Here is a 19,696-nt window from a genome sequence, read left to right as displayed (position 1 = left end):
TGCATAGTTACATATCATAATTCTTATAACATCAAAGTGGAAACTGCCATGGTTGCCTTGGTCGATGATCTCTGTCTGTGCATCGACAGGGGAAGTGTGGCCCTGTTGGTGCTCTTGGTCCTTCGATACCATAGACCATGGTATCTTTCTGGAGCGCCTGAAGGAATTGGGAATCGCAGGCACTGCTCTGCAGTGGTTCCGGTCCTATTTCTTGGGCAGGTTCCAGATGGTGTCACTTGGCGACAGTTGTTCGGCCAAGAGGGAGTTCAAATTGGGCGTCCCTCAAGGTGTGATACTGTCGCCAAATGCTGTTCAAAATTTACATGAAGCCGCTGGGTGAGATCATCCGGAGCCATGGGGCGGGGTGTTATCAGTACGTTGATGACACCCAAATTTGTTTCTCCATGTCTCGGACTGCTTCAGTGACCAAGGAAGACATCTACCCTCTGAATGACTGCCTGAAGTCAGTAATGGATTGGATGAGGGAAAATAGACTTAAATTGAATCCAAATAAAACGGAGGTACTCGCTATAGGCAATCCTAATCCGGGAATGGTGATAAGCTCTCCAGTTCTGGACGGGGTCACACTTCCCCTAAAGGGGGGGAGTGTGCCCGTAGCTTGGGGGTGCTCCTGGACTCGTCACTTCAGCTGTCATCCCAGGTCGACACGACAGCCAGGAGCACCCATTATCAGCTTTGACTGATTCGCCAGCTACGACCCTTCCTGGAATGGGAAAACCTAGAAATGGTTGTACATTCACTGGTAACCTCTCATCTCGATTTCTGCAATGCGCTCTACATGGGGCAACCCTCACGCCACGTTTGGAAGCTGCAATTAGTCCAAAATATGGGAGCCAGATTGGTGACAGGGAGTTCTAAATTTGATTCTATTAAACCTATCTTTAAATCCCTACACTGGCTGCCCATTAGCTTCTGCGCATAGTATAAAGTGTTGGTTATTACCCATAAAGCCCTGCATGGCTTGGGCCCAGCTTACCTGAGGGAATGCCTCCTCCCATACAAATTCTTCCCACGCTCTCAGGTCCTCTGGGAAGAACCTATTGCAGTTAGAGAGAACTAGACTGAAGATGACTTCCCAGAGGACGTACTCTGTTGCTGCTCCAAAAATCTGGAATGATCTGCTGGAGGAGATCCACCATATAACATCTTTGGAGGCCTTTCAGAAGGCAATAAATATTGATCTCTTCCGGCAGGCCTTCCCAAATTGATGATCTCAGAATTTTCACTCTCCGTTTGTTTAGCTGTACCCACCGGACTTTCATCTCGATTTCTTTTATTAACCATTTTATTGGGAATTGTTTTTAATGGTATTTTAGGGTGGAAGGGAGATTGGGGAACTAGGATCTAATATGTCCTGTTATGCTTTTATCTATTGATAATCATGTTTGATTTTATTGTTTTTGTTTGTTGTCACCCGACTCGATCCAATACAGAGAGAGGTGGGATACAAATTATTATTATTATTATTATTATTATTATTATTATTATTATTATTATATTACTAGTTATTGAGAACCAGCCTGGTCTTGTGGTTTGAGCATTAGACTGTGACTCTGGAGATCAGGGTTTGAATCTCCATTCACCATGGAAACTCTCTGGATGACATTGGGCCGGTCACACCCTCTTAGCCTTGTAGGAAAGCAATGGCAGACCCCTTTGAAAAAATCTTGCCAAGAAAACCCCATGACAGAGTTGCTGTAGGGTTGCCATAAGTCAGAAATTATTTTAAGGCACACAACAACAACATTATTGATTATATGTGTAATAACTAGCAAAAGTGTCCTGCTTCTCATGGGTAGACTAGTCCTGGCAATGTCAGTATTGCACAGGTTGCCTCTGTTGGGTTTAAGAGAAATAATGGAGTGTGAAACTCATGGCTTTCTCTTGAGGCTTTCCTCATAGGAATACAGTACAGCTGTTGATTTGGGGCAGCTGAACCTTTCCACCATAACAACATATCTCTGGACCTTCTGCTTTCTGTCTGGTTGCATAACAGTGCATGCAAGATGCTGAGATACTCAGACCCACTGTAATTAGTGATTGAGTATCATAATCTAATTCTGGATTGTAAGAAAATGCAGGCCTTTCTTTCTTTCTTTCTTTCTTTCTTTCTTTCTTTTTTCTTTCTTTCTTCCCTCCAGACATGCTTTCCAACTCTACCCTCCGGACAGGCTTTCCAACTGTTACTCTGGTTGCTTCCTGTCTTGCATGTTTCTGCTGCAGAGCCTCTGCTATTCTGCATACTTTCTTTCCCACTTTGTCTGTCTCCTGTCTTGCATGTTCCTGCTCTGAAGTCTCAAGTGCTTTGGATGCTTTCCCACTCTCTCTGCTGCTGTGTGGTTTTAGTTACTCATACTGCAGCATTTACTAGTCACTTTTTAGCAAGTTAGATTCTTAATAGAATTCCTTTCGTTAATAGAATCTGTTATGTTTTAGTTAAGGAAGATTGCCACCTAGTAATTGGGTGGCATAGACAATAGACTATAGATTAGTCTGCCACTTAGTAGTAGAAGTGATATTACAGGTTACTAGACACATTTGAGTAGATTAAAATTGATTAATGAGTTTTAAAAACCAAATAATCCCAAGATGCAAATCTCCAAAGTTCTCTTTAGAGTTATGCCAAGGTTCAGGTATACAGACTTCATACAAGCGCAGAGGCACACACATATACTCTCTTTTAGTATTATAAAGTGAGAATATGCAGGTTGAGAGTAAGTGGCAGTCAGATATCAGTTCTCTTGACCTGGCTTCTCCAATGCTGTACACATGGACACCGTGGCCTCCAAAAATTGCTTGCTCATTTTTTTTAAAGTGGCTAAAATATTATCCTCATTCTATTCTTTTGCTATTCTTTTCTCTTCTTGCTATTCTTTTGCCTGTCTGCTTTATTTGCTGGGCGTTTGCTGCAGGTGACCACTTTCATTCTAGTTGAACTTTGGGGTAGCTGGAGGGGAAGAAGAGGAACCAGCAATGATTGAACTGAAGAAGGACAGTTCTGAACAATGGTCAAAAGAAACTTGTGGAGAAGAGGATGTTGAAAAAATAGTGATGCTCATTGAGTGTAAGAGATTAAAACAGGGGAGATTATCACACAGGATAAAGGACGGATCACTCTCATCCTTACCCCATCCTTATGATACGATTGTGTGAAGATTATCAGATGATGTCTGTCCTTATCCTGTCCTTCAGTCTTCCTTATCACACGATTGCAATAAGATTATCCTACAATGTCACACTTATATCGTCCTTCTCCCATCAGTAAGTGGCATGGCCCCATCACTGTGTATTAACGGAAACTCCTGTCAATACAATGATGGGGCTGCTGATGGGAGAAGGACAAGATAAGCACAGACACAATAAAGATGGAGTAAGGATGGGAGCAATCCCTCCTTACTTCGTGAGATAATCCCCAGGGTCTTGAGAGTAAGATGGACAGTGGAATGGGTAGGACCACAGAAGAGCATGTGGAGGAAGAGAAACGAAGTCCTTTGTTGTTGTTAGCTATCATTGAGTCGACACCAACTCATGGCAACCCTTTGGGTAAAACATCTCCAAGAATCCCTATTCTCCACTCACTGGCTTGTCCAGATTCCACAAGCCCTTGCCCATAGCCCCCTTGGCCGAATCTATCCATCTGGTCTGTGATCTTTTTCTCTTTCTTTTACCCTCTACCTTTCCTAGCAATATTGTTGTTGTTTTTCTAGTGACCCATGCCTTCTAATTATGTGGCCATTATTTTTTCTCTGGTCATTATTTTAGTTTTTTTATGTTCAGCATCAGACCTGCCTTTGCACTTTCATTTTTGATGCTCCTTATAAACTGTTCCAATTCCTTAATGTCCTCTGCTAATATTATGGTGTTGTTCACATATCTTAGATTGTTAATGTTTCTTCCTCTTATCTTCACTACTCCTTTTTCTGATTTTAATTCTGCTTTTCTTATGATGTTTTCACCATATAAGTTAAACAAGTAGGGTGATAGGATGCAGCCTTGCCTGATCCCTTCACCTATCGGGAATCACTCTGTTTCTCTTAATTTTGTTCTGATGGTGGCCTCTTGTCCTTGGTACAAATTCCTCATCAGGACTATCAGATGTAGTGGAACCCCCAAGTCTTTGAGTGTGTTCCATAGCTTTTCATGATCTATACAATCAAATGTTTTGCTGTAGTCTATGAAACATATGCTGATACTTTTTTGGAATTCTTTGGTGGGCTCCATTAGCCATCATAAGTTTGCGATGTGGTCCCTAGTACCTCTTCCTTTTTGAATCCTGCTTGCCCCTCTGAAATTTCCCTCTCCATTTATGATTGGACTCTGTGCTGCAGAATTTTGAGCATGATTTTGCTTGCATGTGAGATTAGTGCTATTGTCCTATAGTTGCTGCAGTCTTTTGTATCTCCATTCTTGTGGATTGGTATATATATTGAGCGTATCTAGTCTGGTGGCAAGAAAATGGCACAGCAATAGGAGATGAGGTTGGCTACTGTGAGGGATTGGGTGTTGTGGGTTTACTGTTTCTTTCTTTCTATGACACATACAGATGTGCACACACTATTTGGTAGGGAGCATGTCTGACTGGCAGAAAGAGAGTGGGTATTTCCATTTGTATTTTGTGTTCTGTTAAACAGGTATTCCAGTGAAATAAAAGACTTCAAGTTCAAGGGAGTGGTTTTATGTTTTGTAGTTTATGTCTCATCCCTGCTTTGTTCATAGTTTGGGGGCTATTTTTGTCCTTTTTTTATCTAGCTGGTTTACCCTCCACACCAGCCATTTTCTGAATGTACAGACTTAAATGGCAGATAGTTTATGATGGTGTCCAGGATATTTTCCTAGGGTTCTGGGTGTCTACACAAGCTAACAGGGCCAGTCCTACCAGTAAGCAGATTGTGACAGTTTTCTCAGACAGCAAGCTGCTGAGAGATAGAAGCAGTATGCTAAAAGAGGTAGCTCTATTGGTCTCTGTTCATCTTCTCTTTAGTCACCTATGATATCATCCTTAGGAGAGGGAAAAGGTTGCTTTTTCCATGTTCAGTAAACTCCTTTCTCTCCTCTCTTTGCTTTTATATATACAGCTGTAAATACCCACACACATACACACACATATTTTTGGAGTCAGGAAAGGATTAGTTTTCGTCCAGTGGTTAAAACACCAGAAGTGAATGATAAAGGTGGTTGGTTCTAATGACGGGAGTCCCACTGCAAAACTTTAAACTGTCAAGACTTTCTACTTTTGAGGGAACTGTGCCCCTGATAAGCATTCTTGATGTTCAGGAGCATGTGCTTGTAATCTAGTGAATCAGCCTGATACTGCAGGCTGCAGAGATGTTCACACATCTTGCAATTACTGTTTTAGAAATTAAATATCTGTTTCTCAAAACTAATTTACCTCAGATTGAACACTACCAGGACACTTCTTCTCAATCACATGAAGTTTCAGATGTCTATATTTCATCTTCCTGGGGTTATTGCAGAGAAAGACAAACACGTACACATTCTCTAAAGATTAATTCTCTGTGTACATGTGTATAAAACAAGCACAGAACTGGAAACAAGGCATGTTACCTCTTAGATGGTGGACTCAAACTCCCATCATTGCAACTCCCATCAAGCTAGTGTGTTTAGTTAGTGCAATGCCTCAATACACTAACTAAACTAACTAGGCTTGATGGGAGTTGCATTCTAGCAACATCTGGAAAGTCATATGTCTCCTATTCCTGGCATATATAGTAACTAGAAATGCCAAATCATCTCCCTTGTTATTCTGATAATGAAACTGGAGTATGGTATCTGATTACTGAGATTCATTTGGATATTTATTTTGTTTAATTCTTTATTGTGTAAATATTTGTATATTTAGTGCACCTGTGCTGTACATAGGCACGCCATATGTGGTGTCCAGCCTACACGGAAGCTGCACGGGGGAAACAATGGCACGCTGCAGGCTCGCATCCCATTATTTTCAATGGGGTGCAAGCATACACACTTTTTCCCTTATGCGGGGGGTGGGGGGGTGGGTGGGTCCCAGAATGGATCCCCTGTGTAAGGGAAGGGTCCACTGTACCAATATTTGTAAATGCCCTTAGTAACCCTCTGAGGCCAAAAGGTGGGCTAGATCAGTGAAATAAAAATAATAAAGATAATGATGGTACAGTGGGCCCTTGGTAATTGCATGGGCTTGGTTCCAGAATAAGAACACCAGAATCTGTGGATGCTCAAGTCCCATTATATACCGTGGTGTAGTAAAATGGTGTATATTATATAAATTGGCAAAATCTAGGTTTGACTTTTGTATTTTTCCCCCTGAAATATTTTGAAGCCACTTGTAGTTGAATCTGTGGATGTACGAGGGTCAACTGTACATAGCAGAATCATCTGGGAATGTCTGCCTTAACTTTGTTCTGGGACAAATTTTAATCCAATGTGTCTCCTTATTTCCCAGCACAAATGGACCCACGTGGCCTGTCTCCCAGACAAATTAAAAGTGACAGTGATGATGATGACCTGCCAAATGTGACCTTGGATAGTGTTAATGAAACTGGATCTACAGCCCTCTCTATAGCCAGAGCAGTTCAAGAGTAAGTATCGAGTTTTCAGGGTGATGCCAAGGCGGATGGTGCCTCATGGAAACACCTGGTCATATGACATTCTTTAGATATCCTGCATCTGAATCAGTAGAGATACCAGTCCTGGCTGTTAGTATTACCTGTAGCAACAGACTGCACTCTATGCCTTCAATAGTAGGAGGACATGGGACCATGCTTGCAGATGTGCAGCAGTCTGCCTTTGGACATTGATTTCCCTCTCTGTTTTCCTAATTAATTGTGAAACAGGCATATTTTAATAAATTACATATCATTTTAAAACTAATTTATCTCAGACTTGGGCTAATAAGAAGATTATATCTGATTTGCTTTCAGTGCAGAGATATTTTAAACTGATGTTCAAAAATACATGTTAAAGAAAGGTTATAAACTGTTTGAATTACTCCTTTTTAAAAACTCACTTTTTCATTTGTTTACAGAAGAAATAGATCTGTTTCTGTAGAATTTGTATTCAATATTGGGAGAGAGAGAATAAGAAACGAATTCTGTCAATGTGTATATGTGTGTTTTGGAGGCATACTATGTGAGTAAATGATAGGCACAACAAGGTAATGTCATCAGCACATGGAGTGATGCCATATTTCCCATTTTGTAAGTGCTACAAAATAAGAGGCCTTGTTCAGCAATTTGCTTTATCTGGTCAAATTCTGCAATCTGGTTTATGTAGCAGAAAACATGTATAAAGACTACTTAGGAAGAAGAGTTCCAGTGTTTGAATGAGGCCACCTGAGAACTGGAGTCCTATTATGGATGCTGCTATGCTAGGGAAGTGATATTGTCAGCTGCCAGAAACAGTGGCTTCTCAATGGTATTGACTTGGGGACTTCTCCTGAGGTGAAATCCACTGCATCTGTATTCTTGTTTCTTTTAGAAGAGCAATTACAACTTTTTTTGGTCTGTAGCGATCCTTCTCCTGCCCCCATGGTTTAATATTGTCTTCTGCTCATATTTTGTATTATGCTGTTGATGGTGCTGCACGTTTGTATGATGCTTGTTTTATGCTTAATTTATTGTGTTCATTTTAATTTAATATGTAGCTGTTTTGGAGACCAGATGTTCAAAAATATCTGTGTAGCACTGAATGAAAACTGGGATTTTGTGCATATGGGCCCTCTGTTATTGGTGGGATCTGCTGCCACATAAGAGGGATCACTGGCTTAATGAATATAAACAGCTCCATATGTCACAGGACCATGGAATGATAAAGCTGGAATAGTTTAAAAGGCTAATTGGGACCAACCTACCCACAGATCAGCTTCCTAATATGCTACCAAAAGGAAAGTAAAACATCCCTAATTGTTATATGAAAGGGGCAGTGATGCAGTGAGATAGTTAAACAAACCATAGACTTTCTTTTCATGGTTTGTTTAGTGCGATATCTGAACACTGACGAGCCAGAGAAATAACCCATTTTTTTAAAAAAATTATTTATTTATTTATTTATAGTTTGTTGAGAAAGATACAACCTAGAGTCCTGGTTCCTGCTGGTTTAGACTTTGTACTGAGCAAACCACAGACAGAATATCTGTTGTTCACTTAGTCACTCAGTACAAATAGAAGTGATCGGTGGTGTGCTTTACAAGCCAGAACGTTGTTGTGTTCTGTTTTGCAGTAGCATCACTGGGGGGAAGCAGGGGTGCAGACCACGCTGGGTCACACCCAGAGGGGGTTGACACCTGGTCGCACCCCCACCCTCCCTCCCTCCCTCCCTTTATGGTCCCTCCACACACGCACATCATGCGCTCTCACTCTCTCCTCAGACCTGCTTCTAATCGCTCAGCCGCCCCCTGGCTTTTCCCCTCGGCACCTCAGAATCCCTTCAGAAAATGAGGCTGGCGCCTGAGAAGGTTTTGAGGTGGTAAGAGGCGGGCAGGGAGAGAGGGTGCCCCTTGCTCTGTCTTGATGTGAGGAACGGGGTGGGAGCACATCTGAGGAGGAAAAAGGGAGGATTCAGCCACCGAGGGACCTTTGCGTGGGGAGATTTTGGGGCAAGAAAAGGCAGGCAGGCAAATGGCCAGGCAATTAGAAGCAGCTGTGAGGGGAAAGAGAAGAGAGAGAGAGAGAGAGAGAGAGAGAGAGGTGTATGGAGGGTCTTCAGGTTCAGCAATGGAGGAACCTTCCTGTGAGAGGATTTTTGGGGTGCTGGGGTGGTGGCGGAAAAAGGCGGCAAAGGAGAGGAGGATGGCAAGGCGATTCTTTCTTTCTTTCTTTCTTTCTTTCTTTCTTTCTTTCTTTCAGAAAGGGGCGCATGTGTGCATTCAGCAAGGCTGAGCCTGCCTGCCTGCTTCTCTTTGCAGAAGCCCCATCTTTTCCACTTTGGAAATCCTGCCCTCCACGCCGGGTGACACCAGAGGCAGGAATGCCACTGCTGTCTTGTTCTGACTTCCAAATATGCCCTGTCTTTGATCTCCCCCTTCATTTATTGAATTCTATATCTCAAAGCATGTTGGGAGAAAAAGAGTCTCCCATTTTTGCTTCTATTGGCTATAAGTGACTGCTGCAGATTAAAATGACATTGGCTGTCCTTGCTCCACCAGAATAGCTTGCAGTGTTAGATCATATTGTGATATTGATATAATAACAGTTTGTTATAGCATTGTTTTGCAACCTAATAGTCAGTCATGTTCCTATCCAACATGTTCCTTTACTTATCAAAGCAGATCTCCAGACATTCATCCCACAGTGCTTTCAAACTGGTGTCGTCTGTCAATTTGGGGTAGGTTGGACCCAAAACAGTATTGCCTCTGTCTTGCAAATATGCATGGCTTGGGGAAAGTCCAGGTCAGCCACCCAAAAAGCAATGTACATGCACGTACAAAATGGAAAAAACTTAAGGGAAGAGTAGAACATTTGTGAAAGATAAAATAGAATTAATTTTTCCAAAAGTGTTCTTCAGACTTTTTAAGTTGAATCATTTTTAAAAAGAATATGTCTAGTACCAAGTTTAGACATAACAATGCAATCATAATATATTTGTGTTTCTGAAGTGGTGATTTAATGTATTGGGAAGCAGTATTGCTGAACTATTTCTGACCTACACTAGCAGAGTGTTTGCTTTCTCCCCTTTTCTTTCTTTCTTAATTCAGTGCATTGATCGGAGGCATTAAAAATGCTGATGGTAGCAAATATTCATCAGGGAGCAAAAGAGGGAAAGCACGCTGCTGACAAGCAGTCATAATACTCCCAGGCTAGCTGAAAGCTTTTTCGTTGAGGTTGTTGTCACTGCAGTTGCCTTAGGTAAGGCTGTCCCCATAAGAACTGAGCATAAGCATTAGCGAACAAACCAGGACATGGGTGTCATTGCAGCAGTGAGGGAAAGCTACAGGCAAACAAGTAGGGAATGGATAAACAGACTTGGCAGCACTCAGGGTCAAGACACAGGAAGATAAAAAGAAAAACAGGGTTCTACAACAAGGGGCTGTAAGCAGAAGATGCTAACAAGCATGCTGCCTCCCTCTAGCCTCACTGCTGGAAACCTGGAGGTCCTAAATACCCTAAAGGTACCAGTTCCCATCTCATCTTGGAGGCTAAGTAGGGTCAGCCCGGGTTACTACCTGGATGAGAGACTACCACCAAATGCCAGGTTCTGTTGGCTGTATTTCAGAGGAAGGAACTGGCAAAACTCTCAGGGTATTTCATGCCTAAGAAAATTCTATTAAAAATTCATCAACAGATAACTTGAAGGCACATGCACACACAGAGAGAAGGCTGGCACTCCCCCCTCATCACATCAAGTAGTACTCCAAGGTATTCCTTGGACTGTAGTACTGTATATGGCATCCTAGTTTGCCTGTATGTCATGACTAGCCTATCTTAACATTATGAATGTGATTCACATAAGAAAGAAAAGGATTCTCGTATTTTAGTGGCATAGGATTTCAAAAAAACATATTTTTGCCATTCACATATACATTATTTGCAACAACAACAAAAATAACTAGTTGTAATACTAACAGGGCTTCACTGAATATGTCCATTGGAGATTTCTCAGGTATTCTCAAGGCTGCTCCAATCAAAAATACAGTAAATCATACTGAAGTGCCCTCTGAATTACTAGGACAAAAAAAAAAATCAAAAAAAAAATTGCATCTATAATAATAATAATAATAATAATAATAATAATAGTTTATTTCTATACCGCCCTTCTTGAAATCAGGGCGGTGTACAACAGGAACAATCAATACAATTAAAATACATTAAAAACAATACAATAAAAACAAAACAAACTCATGCCAGCTCAGCAATGCTGACGAAGGGGGGAGAGGGGGGAGAGTATTCTGGGCGAGAGTCAAGGGTAGGCCTGCTCAAAGAAATATGTCTTCAGCCCCTTCTTAAATTGGGCTAGGGAGGTGGCCGAGCAGAGCTCGGCGGGCAGCGAGTTCCAGAGTTTGGGGGCTGAGGTGGTAAAGGCCCTCCTGGAGGTAGAAACTAGTCTAACCTCTGGAGCTCTTAACAATTGCTGCCCAGATGATCTGAGTGTGCGGGGCGGATTGTATGGAGAGAGGCGGTCCTCTAGATACCCTGGGCCCAAGCCATTTAAGGCTTTATAGGTAATAACCAACACCTTGTATTGCGCCCGGAAGCGAATAGGCAGCCAGTGAAGATCTTTAAGCACTGGTGTTATATGACTGGCCCTGGATGTGTCAGTGACCAGTCGGGCTGCCATATTCTGCACTAATTGCAGCTTCCGGGAATGGTACAAGGGTTGCCCCATGTAGAGCGCGTTGCAGAAGTCCAAACGAGAGGTTACCAGAGCGTGTACTACAGTTTCAAGGTCCCTCCGGCCCAGGTAGGGACGCAGCTGGCGTATCAGCCGAAGCTGATAACAGGTGCTCCTGACTGTCGCATCCACCTGAGATGTAAGGTGGAGCGACGAATCAAGGAGCACCCCCAGACTGCGTACCGAGTCCTTCACCGGAAGCGTGATCCCATTCAGGACAGGTGGAACTACCGCCATCCCTGGACCGGGAGAACCTATCACGAGTACTTCCATTTTCTCTGGATTCAGGCTGAGTCTGTTTTCCCTCATCCAGCCCATTACCGACTCCAGACAGGCCACAAGAGGAGAGATGCCATCCCTGGTCACTGCATCAGTCGGAGACATAGAGAAGACTATTTGGGTGTCATCAGCGTACCGATAACCCCGCGCCCCATGTCTCCGGATGATCTCTCCCAGCGGTTTCATGTAAATGTTAAAAAGCATGGGAGACAGAATGGCTCCTTGAGGGACCCCAGATGTTAGGGCCCTCTTGTCGGAGCACACGTCTCCCAGCTGCACCATCTGGAACCTCCCGGAGAGGTAGGATCAGAACCACTGGAGCACAGTGCCCCCGATTCCCACCTCTGCCAGGCGCTCCAGAAGGATACCATGGTCTATGGTATCGAAAGCTGCTGAGATGTCTAAGAGCACTAACAGGGACACGCTACCCCTGTCCATGCCCAGACAGAGATCATCGACCAAGGCGACCATAGCAGTCTCAACCCCGTAACCCACCCGAAAGCCGGTTTGAAATGGGTCAAGATAATCTGTTTCATCCAAGATCGATTGAAGCTGGATTGCAACCGCCCTCTCGATCACCTTCCCCAAAAATGGCAATAGCGAGACTGGCCGGTAATTGTTATGTATCAGGGGGTCGAGGGAGGGCTTTTTCAGCAAAGGTTTTACAACGGCCAATGTCAAGCTGGTTGGAAATTGCCCTTTCCTCAAAGATGTATTAATAATCCGGTGTAACATTGCAGTTACTACTGGTCCCCCCTGAGCCGCTAGCCGTGAGGGACAGGGATCGAGAGAGCAGGTTGTCTTCCTAACACTTCTAAGGATCTTGTCCACATCCTCGGTACTAACAGACTCAAACTGATCCAGTACAACCGAGACCACGGAAGCTCTGGATGCCTCTACTCTGGGTTCTGCTCTAATACTGGCATGAAGACCTTCGCTTATCCGAGAGGTTTTATCCGCGAAGAAGTTGTTAAATTGGTCACAGCAGGCCTTAGAAGGTTCAAGGATTGGGTTCGGGGCAGGAGGGAGCTGAGTTAGCTCCCTCACAACCCTGAACAACTCTGCTGGACGCGACTCCGCGGACGCGATGCGTGCACCAAAGAACGAGTTCTTTGCTGCATCGATCGCCTCTCCGTAGTCCTTCAAAAGATGGTCTAGGAGAGCCTTGTCGGGTAAGCGTTGGTGTTTCCGCCAGGCGTGCTCTAGCCGTCGCAGTACCCGCTTCCTTGCCCGGAGATCTTCCGTATATCAGGGCTTCTTTTTGGAAGCAGGCCTGAGAGGACGCTTGGGAGCGATACTGTGTATAGCCCTGGAAAGGTCAATGTCCCAGATGTTAGTCAGGGCATCAACAGAGTCGCCATCATTTCCAACCATATACCCCTCTAGGGCTTCCTGGAACCTTTTGGGTTCCATCAGCCTTCAAGGGTGGACCATTCTAATAGGTCCGCCACCCCCGGGAGGTATCTGGGTAGAAGCCTTGATTTTTGCCTCCACCAGGAAATGATCCGTCCATGACAGGGGGGAAATATTAGTTATTTTCGCCCACGGATTTTCCATGTCTGTACAAAAAACCAAATCGAGTGCATTACCTGCAGAATGCGTCGGACTCGAGACCAGTTGAGACAGACCCATGGCTGTCATGGTGTCCATGAATTCACAAGCCGCACCGGATGGAACATAGTTGGCCGCGAAGGGGATGTTGAAATCACCCAGGACTAGTAGCCTGGGTGATTCCAGCATCAGCTCCGAAACCAACTGAGTCAGCTCATTAAGGGAGTCTGTTAGCGCACGGGGTGGCCAATAGACCAACAGAATCCCTAGACTGTCTACTTTTTCTGTTTCAGATGAACTTAAACCTGATCATACTTTTTGGGGGTTTTTCAGGCTCTGTGGCCATGTTCTGGAAGAGTTTATTCCTGACATTTTGCCAGCATCTGTGGTTGGCATCTTCACAGAATGCTGGCATGGGAGTGAGTGGGGCATATATATACTGTGTGACTTGGTTGAGATGAAGTGATTTACATGTTAATCTGTGTGTTGGTCTGTTGTTCAGTGCTAAGGCCTGAGGGTGTCTATTTAATTAGTGTTTCATTGTCTGCTGGGAAACCTTCCTGGCCCTGGGTGATTTTCATTTGTATGGGCTGGGTCTTGATTTGGTTGTTTTTCATGTAGCCAAACTTTGTTTACATTAAGGGTTTCTTCTTTCCTTTTGAAGTTGTCTAGGTGTTTGTGGATTTCAATGGCTTCCCTGTGCATTATGACCTGATAGTTGTTGGCATGGTCCAGATCACTCATGGTCCAAATAGCTTCCTGTCAACCAAGGATCACACAGTGTATATACTCAACTCACCTCCATGCCATCATTCTCTGAAGATTCCAGCCACAGATGCTGACGAAACATTAGGAATAAGCTCTTCCAGAACACAACCACAAAGCCCCCAAAACACACAAGAAACTATGGATGCTGGCCGTGAAAGCCTTTGACTCCACATTAAACCTGATCAATTTTCTCAGTTATAGGCCTTTGATTATGCTAATATACAACCCCCCTTTTTAAAATATATATATTTTTAAAAACCTCTTTTTGCACACTATTTCTTTCCCATACATGCCATTTTTTCTCTTCAGGCACCAGATCCTGTATGATCTTGGAAATTAAGGAGGGTCAGATCTGGTTAGTGCTTGGATGGGAGACCTCCAACAAACACAAAATCTTGTAGGCTGCATTTCAGAGTAGGAAATTGGCTGTATTTCAGAGGAATTAACTGAGTATTCCTTGCCTAACAAAACCTTATGAGAAATTCATGGGGTTGCCATAATTCAACAGGTGACCTGAAGTCTCTCTCTCTCTCTCTCTCTCTCTCTCTCTCTCTCTCTCTCTCACACACACACACACACACACACACACACACACACAGAGTGAACAGGGTAACATTTTGATATTATAACTGGTTGTTGAGTTAGATATCTCAGTATAATATCAGAACCAGTTAGATTTGTTATGTGATGGCATCACCAAAGACAAATGAAGACAAGTGAAGGCAAAATCTGACATCTCATAAAAAGTGTTGATAAATGGTCAAAAGGTAGCCATTTCCAACAGTCCTGAGAAATGGTGTGTAATGTCAACTTATTCCTTCTGTACTGTGAAATATTAAAAAGAAATAACTTATTATTTAAAAAGATGCATACAGGTTCAGCAGTGCTGACATGCAAACACAATCACAGAGTACTGTCTTGTATTTGTACATTCTTTATAAATTAATATGAATGACTAGGCATATGCTATATGGCAAAAATGAAGTGCTCTTCTACCTACTTGTTATGGCTCACATACCCTCCCTTTATGTGGCAAGTCTTTCTTCACTCATGCGGAGTCTGTTGAAGAAAGTGCTCCTCTGTGTTCAATACCCACATCAGTCAAGTTGAAGGGAGAGCATGGTTGAGAAAGTCAGGCATGGCTCTGTATGACAGCAGTTGTAATTGGTTGATTTTTTCCACAGTCTCATTTACTGAAGGTGATAGGGTGAAGGCCACTTGTGACACATAGTACTGGTTGTTTTTTCCTTGTATGATCCTCCACCTGAAAATGATTAGATTGGGGTCTGTATCAGCCTTGCGCAGTCAATCCTTTTCAACACTAGTAGACTTGAAAGGCATTTAGTATTTACACGTTAATTCAGGAGTGTGGATTATCTATTGCTGTCAGAATAGTGTCAGATTTTGATTTTCGCTCAGCAAACATATCTATACCCAGTGCATAACTCAGGCCATGTCACTAAGTCTTTACCCCAACACATATTTTCAGCCTGAAAGGACTCTGATGACACCCTGATTTTCCACTTCAGGTGAGTACCCAAAAAGTGAAGGCGGGGACTTAACTGATCAGGTGGATGCAGGATACAATCCCAGAATTCCTCAGCCAGTTTGGCTACTGGCCCCTAGCTTAGTGCAAACTGTGAAATCTAGTCAAACTTATTGAAAGTACTTCGCTCCTCTCATTTGTATTAGGGTGTAGAAAATATTCACTGATTTTCTTATCCTTGAAAGAAATGGAAATGGTTGAGACCCTCACTGAAAATCTCAACTCCTACAAGATTTTTTCTTTATCAGCAAGAATAAAAATAGGAGTCAGTTGCTGTTGTTTTGTCAGCAGCAGCAATAGCAAGTAAAATCAAATAAAATATGCTCAAAATATAGTTTGAGCCAAATAAGCATATTTTCCTCATAAACATTGTGATTCCCCCCCCCCAAAAAAAAATTGTTATTGTAAAAAACTAAACAAAACCAAAATGGACAAAGCTCTACAAAATGTGCAAAAAATTTACACAGTGTGTGTGTGTGCGTGTGCATGCGCGTTCTTGCGCTTATGTGTGTGTTCCTATTTATTCATTCATTTATTTTCTATGATGTGAGAATGAAACAAGTAAAGGTTAACACCCCTGGTTTGCATACTCTGCCTACCATTTGCTGGAGCTCCTTATTTTAGACATTTGCTCAAGTGGATTAGAATTCATTTGTTCTAGAGAACATGCAACATGAGGCTGTTTTATGTGAAATTAGATTGTTATTACATCTAGGAAATGGATAAGATGATAGTGTTACTAAATGAGAACCCCAAAAATGGATGGGACAAAGACTGGGAGTTACTACCAAACCACTGTGAAACAAAATGGTCTACCGCATATACTCGACTACAAGTTGAGAAATTTATACCCAAAAATTGACCCTAAAATCTGGGGTCGATTTATATATGGGTCAATACCGTCACCATGGGTTGAGATCGAGTGGAGGACAGTTAACAACTACAACTACAAACAGTAATATGGCTCATAAAACTCTTTTAAAAAGCAGCACTGATGCCCCGCTCTCCGTGCCTTGGCAGTAATTGCTGAAAGAACTGTAGACACCAGAATGAGTGTGCGTGTAGTGATTCCTTTCTGAATCCTATCTCTAAACCTTTCCTCCTCCTCTTTGCATTTCCTCATTTCCCCCCACTGTCAAGCCAATCTCCAAGCCTTTCCACCTCCTCTTTGCATTTCCACATTCCCCCCCCACTTTCAAGCCAATCTCCAGACCTTTCCTCTTCTTTGCATTTCCGCATTTCCCCTCCACTTTCAAGCCAATCTCCAAACCTTTCCTTTTCTTTGCATTTCCCCATTTCCTTCCACTTTCAAGCCAATCTCTAAACCTTTCCTTCTCATCCTCCTCCTCTTTGCATTTCCTCTGAAAACCAAGCTTCTCATTTTTCTGCCTCCATTTCCACTTTGAAGCTGATCTTAAAACCTATCAATTTATTCACGGGCCATATCAAAATCCATGATTTTGGCCCTAAAAGCTTCCCTCAACTTATACATGAGGTTGACTTGTACACGAGTATATACGGTACTTATCATATTTAATCTTACTTGGCTACTGAATAGGAGATTGACTATATAAAATATACATATGAAACTAAATATTGTGTATAACAAATAAGATAGAGATAATAGTGTTAAAACAGCTTGTAAAAATGAGAAAGGTAGAGATGTTTTATTATACTAGAAAAAGTTATAAATTGAATTAAGATTATTTCAGTGATACACAGACATATAAATGCTAAAAATAACAAAAGGGGAAAGTGAATTGAACTTGGAAATATGTTGATTTGATGAAGAATAATATTTTATAAGTTATGCTGTAGTAGATACCAAATCAGTTATATAATGTATAAATGGGGGAGGGGGGGATATTAAGAAAAGTAAAGTAAAATGAAAACAATGTTAAATATATCATTAGAGACACATGATCAGTGTACAGAAGTGAATGTAAACTTTCCATGCTTTCTTTTTAAATAAAAAGATAGTAAAAAAATAGATTGTTGCTCCACGTACTATGTATTCAACTGGCAGGAGGCAGTTGGTGGAATGTGGATCTTCATTATCTCCTTAAGGCAACAGAGTACTATCCAGCATACATAGCTTTTAGATTGTTTCTGAATCTTTTGCTACACATAGAATTCCATCGTAATGGCTGGGCAGGCTGGCATCATTCAGAACTAAGCTAGGAGATAGTACTAGTAAGCTAGGTTTCATGCTTTTGAAACCTAGGTGCTTGACAGATATAATGTATGCTTTGAGCACAGTGGCAGCTACTAGCTCTGGTGTGACTGAGGGTGTGAATCAATTCTGGGTTTCAACCTGAATTTAAAGGAACTATCCAGAGTGCTGAACTCTATCCCTAAAATAAATTTAAAACCTTGGGCTTCAGAGTTTGGACGAAATCCTAGAGCAGGTCCACTGATATCAGAGCCCCATCCTGAGGGGTAACTTCCAGCTTTGATGCTGAATTTATGACTTTCAGTAGCTGTCCTCAATGTTACCTATGTCACAGATGGCCAGTACAAAGATAAATATATTCTTAGTTAGCACTGGATGTAACATATCAATCTTTAAGTCTAATATTGGGTTTATTAATAATTTTGCCTTTGTACATTGGGTGCTGTAATCCAATATGTCCTTAACTGGGAATAAGTAAATAGAGTAGCTGTTATCTCTGTGTGAACATGAAAAGATTATTTTATATGAGCCTTCAGAAGAGAGTTTTTTCTAAAGTTCTACCCTACCAGGTAGCAAAAGGGCCTTAAATTAGTAAATAAAATTATTCTGAAAGCGTGTGATATTTTAAAAAGCTATTTTTATATATTCTGTTGTGTTTTAAAGGCTAAAATTTGGAACAACTAGATTTAATGCTAGAATAATGCAGGAAAATCAGTTTAGGTTTGATAAGTAAATATTGTATATCTATTATTATTATTATTATTATGATGATGATGATGATGATGATGATGTACTTTCAGGTTGACTTTGATGTATGGTGACACTATCCTAGGGTTTTCTTGGTAAGATTTACTCCCTCTGAGAAAATGTGACTTACCCAAGGTTGCCCAGTGGGTTTCTGTGGTTGAGTGAGGATTTGAACCTTGGTCTCCCAGAGTCCTAGTCCAACACTCAAACCGCAACATCATGCTGACTCTCTATAAATTTTTGTTTCCCTCAAAGTTTTCTTTTTCCACTGGAAAAATGCACTTTTCCATTAAGATTGTGCCTTGGAGCTACCACACCCCAATAGGTTTTACAAAACTGAAAGTGTAAGTCTTTACACTGGGATTCTTTGGAGTTTTCTGGGGTGTGTGGGGCGCATGGAGGCTGCAACTGATCCTAAACTCTAGAGTTTACCCATCCTTCTTTTAAGTGTACCTCTAACTTGTAAATAGAATTATACTTGTCTGGGAAACAAGATTGGCAATAATGAAATAGCTTTGAGGCATTAACACACTGCAGTCTTGCACGCATTTTATTTTTTAATTCTTTTTATTTTACAAATATCCAATGCAATCAAAATACAACAATAAGTCCATCCATTAAGATTTTGTATCAGTTGGTCACTTGACTATACAGTGCGCCTGCTCTGTCTGCGGGTTTGCCATTCACGGACTCAAGATCACACGGATGGCAAGCCCCAGGCATTAAAATAGTGTGCATGCAGGAGAGCATGGCCATAGCAAACAATGGGACTTGAGGTCCTGCATTTTTCCCCTATGCAGGGAGGGGGTCCAAAACGGACCCCCTGCGTATACAAAGGGTCCACTGTGTATTAAAATGTTTAACCAGAGTCTTGGGTGAGATGTTGAAAATTTTGATAATATTATGGCATATTGTTGATGTAACCAATAAAGGGAATCCATTTATCTTCAAAAGAGTCATGTGTGATGTATCCTTTTATTGTCTTTTCGCTGTAGTAAGCTTCTCCATTAACCATGTATAGGATCCTTTTCTACCATCTTTGGATAGATAAATTAGCCGTTTACCAGTTAGAAGTCATTTCTAGTTCTGCATTTACACATATAAATACAGTGTATTTATATATTCTGTATAAATACACTATACACATTTTAGTATTGCATCAGTAGCAACGTATTATAATGGAACATGTTTTAATCTCAAAATCACTATGCAATATCCATTTTATATATTAAAAAAAGATCAAGGTAATCACGATTGTGTGTTTTGCTTTATTACAAATATATAGA

At 41.8% G+C, this 19,696-nt stretch overlaps 1 protein-coding gene across 6 annotated transcripts in view; it reads left to right on the top strand.

Moving 5' to 3' along the window:
* Positions 1-19,696, top strand: part of LOC149319097 (Krueppel-like factor 12) — a 261,087-nt gene that overhangs the window by 161,324 nt on the left and 80,067 nt on the right. For all 6 annotated transcript variants that reach the window (XM_089511110.1, XM_089511111.1, XM_089511109.1 and 3 more), the window contains exon 4: positions 6,464-6,599. In XM_089511110.1, coding sequence (XP_089367236.1) covers positions 6,464-6,599 — 136 coding nt within the window. The remainder of the gene's footprint in view (positions 1-6,463; positions 6,600-19,696) is intronic.

This window comes from Sceloporus occidentalis, unplaced genomic scaffold (assembly GCF_023333645.1).
Source record: "Sceloporus occidentalis isolate IW3139 unplaced genomic scaffold, rSceOcc1.0.p SCAF_2, whole genome shotgun sequence".
In the NCBI taxonomy this organism is placed as follows: Eukaryota; Metazoa; Chordata; class Lepidosauria; order Squamata; family Phrynosomatidae; genus Sceloporus; species Sceloporus occidentalis.
This window is presented reverse-complemented; position numbering and strand designations above follow the sequence as displayed.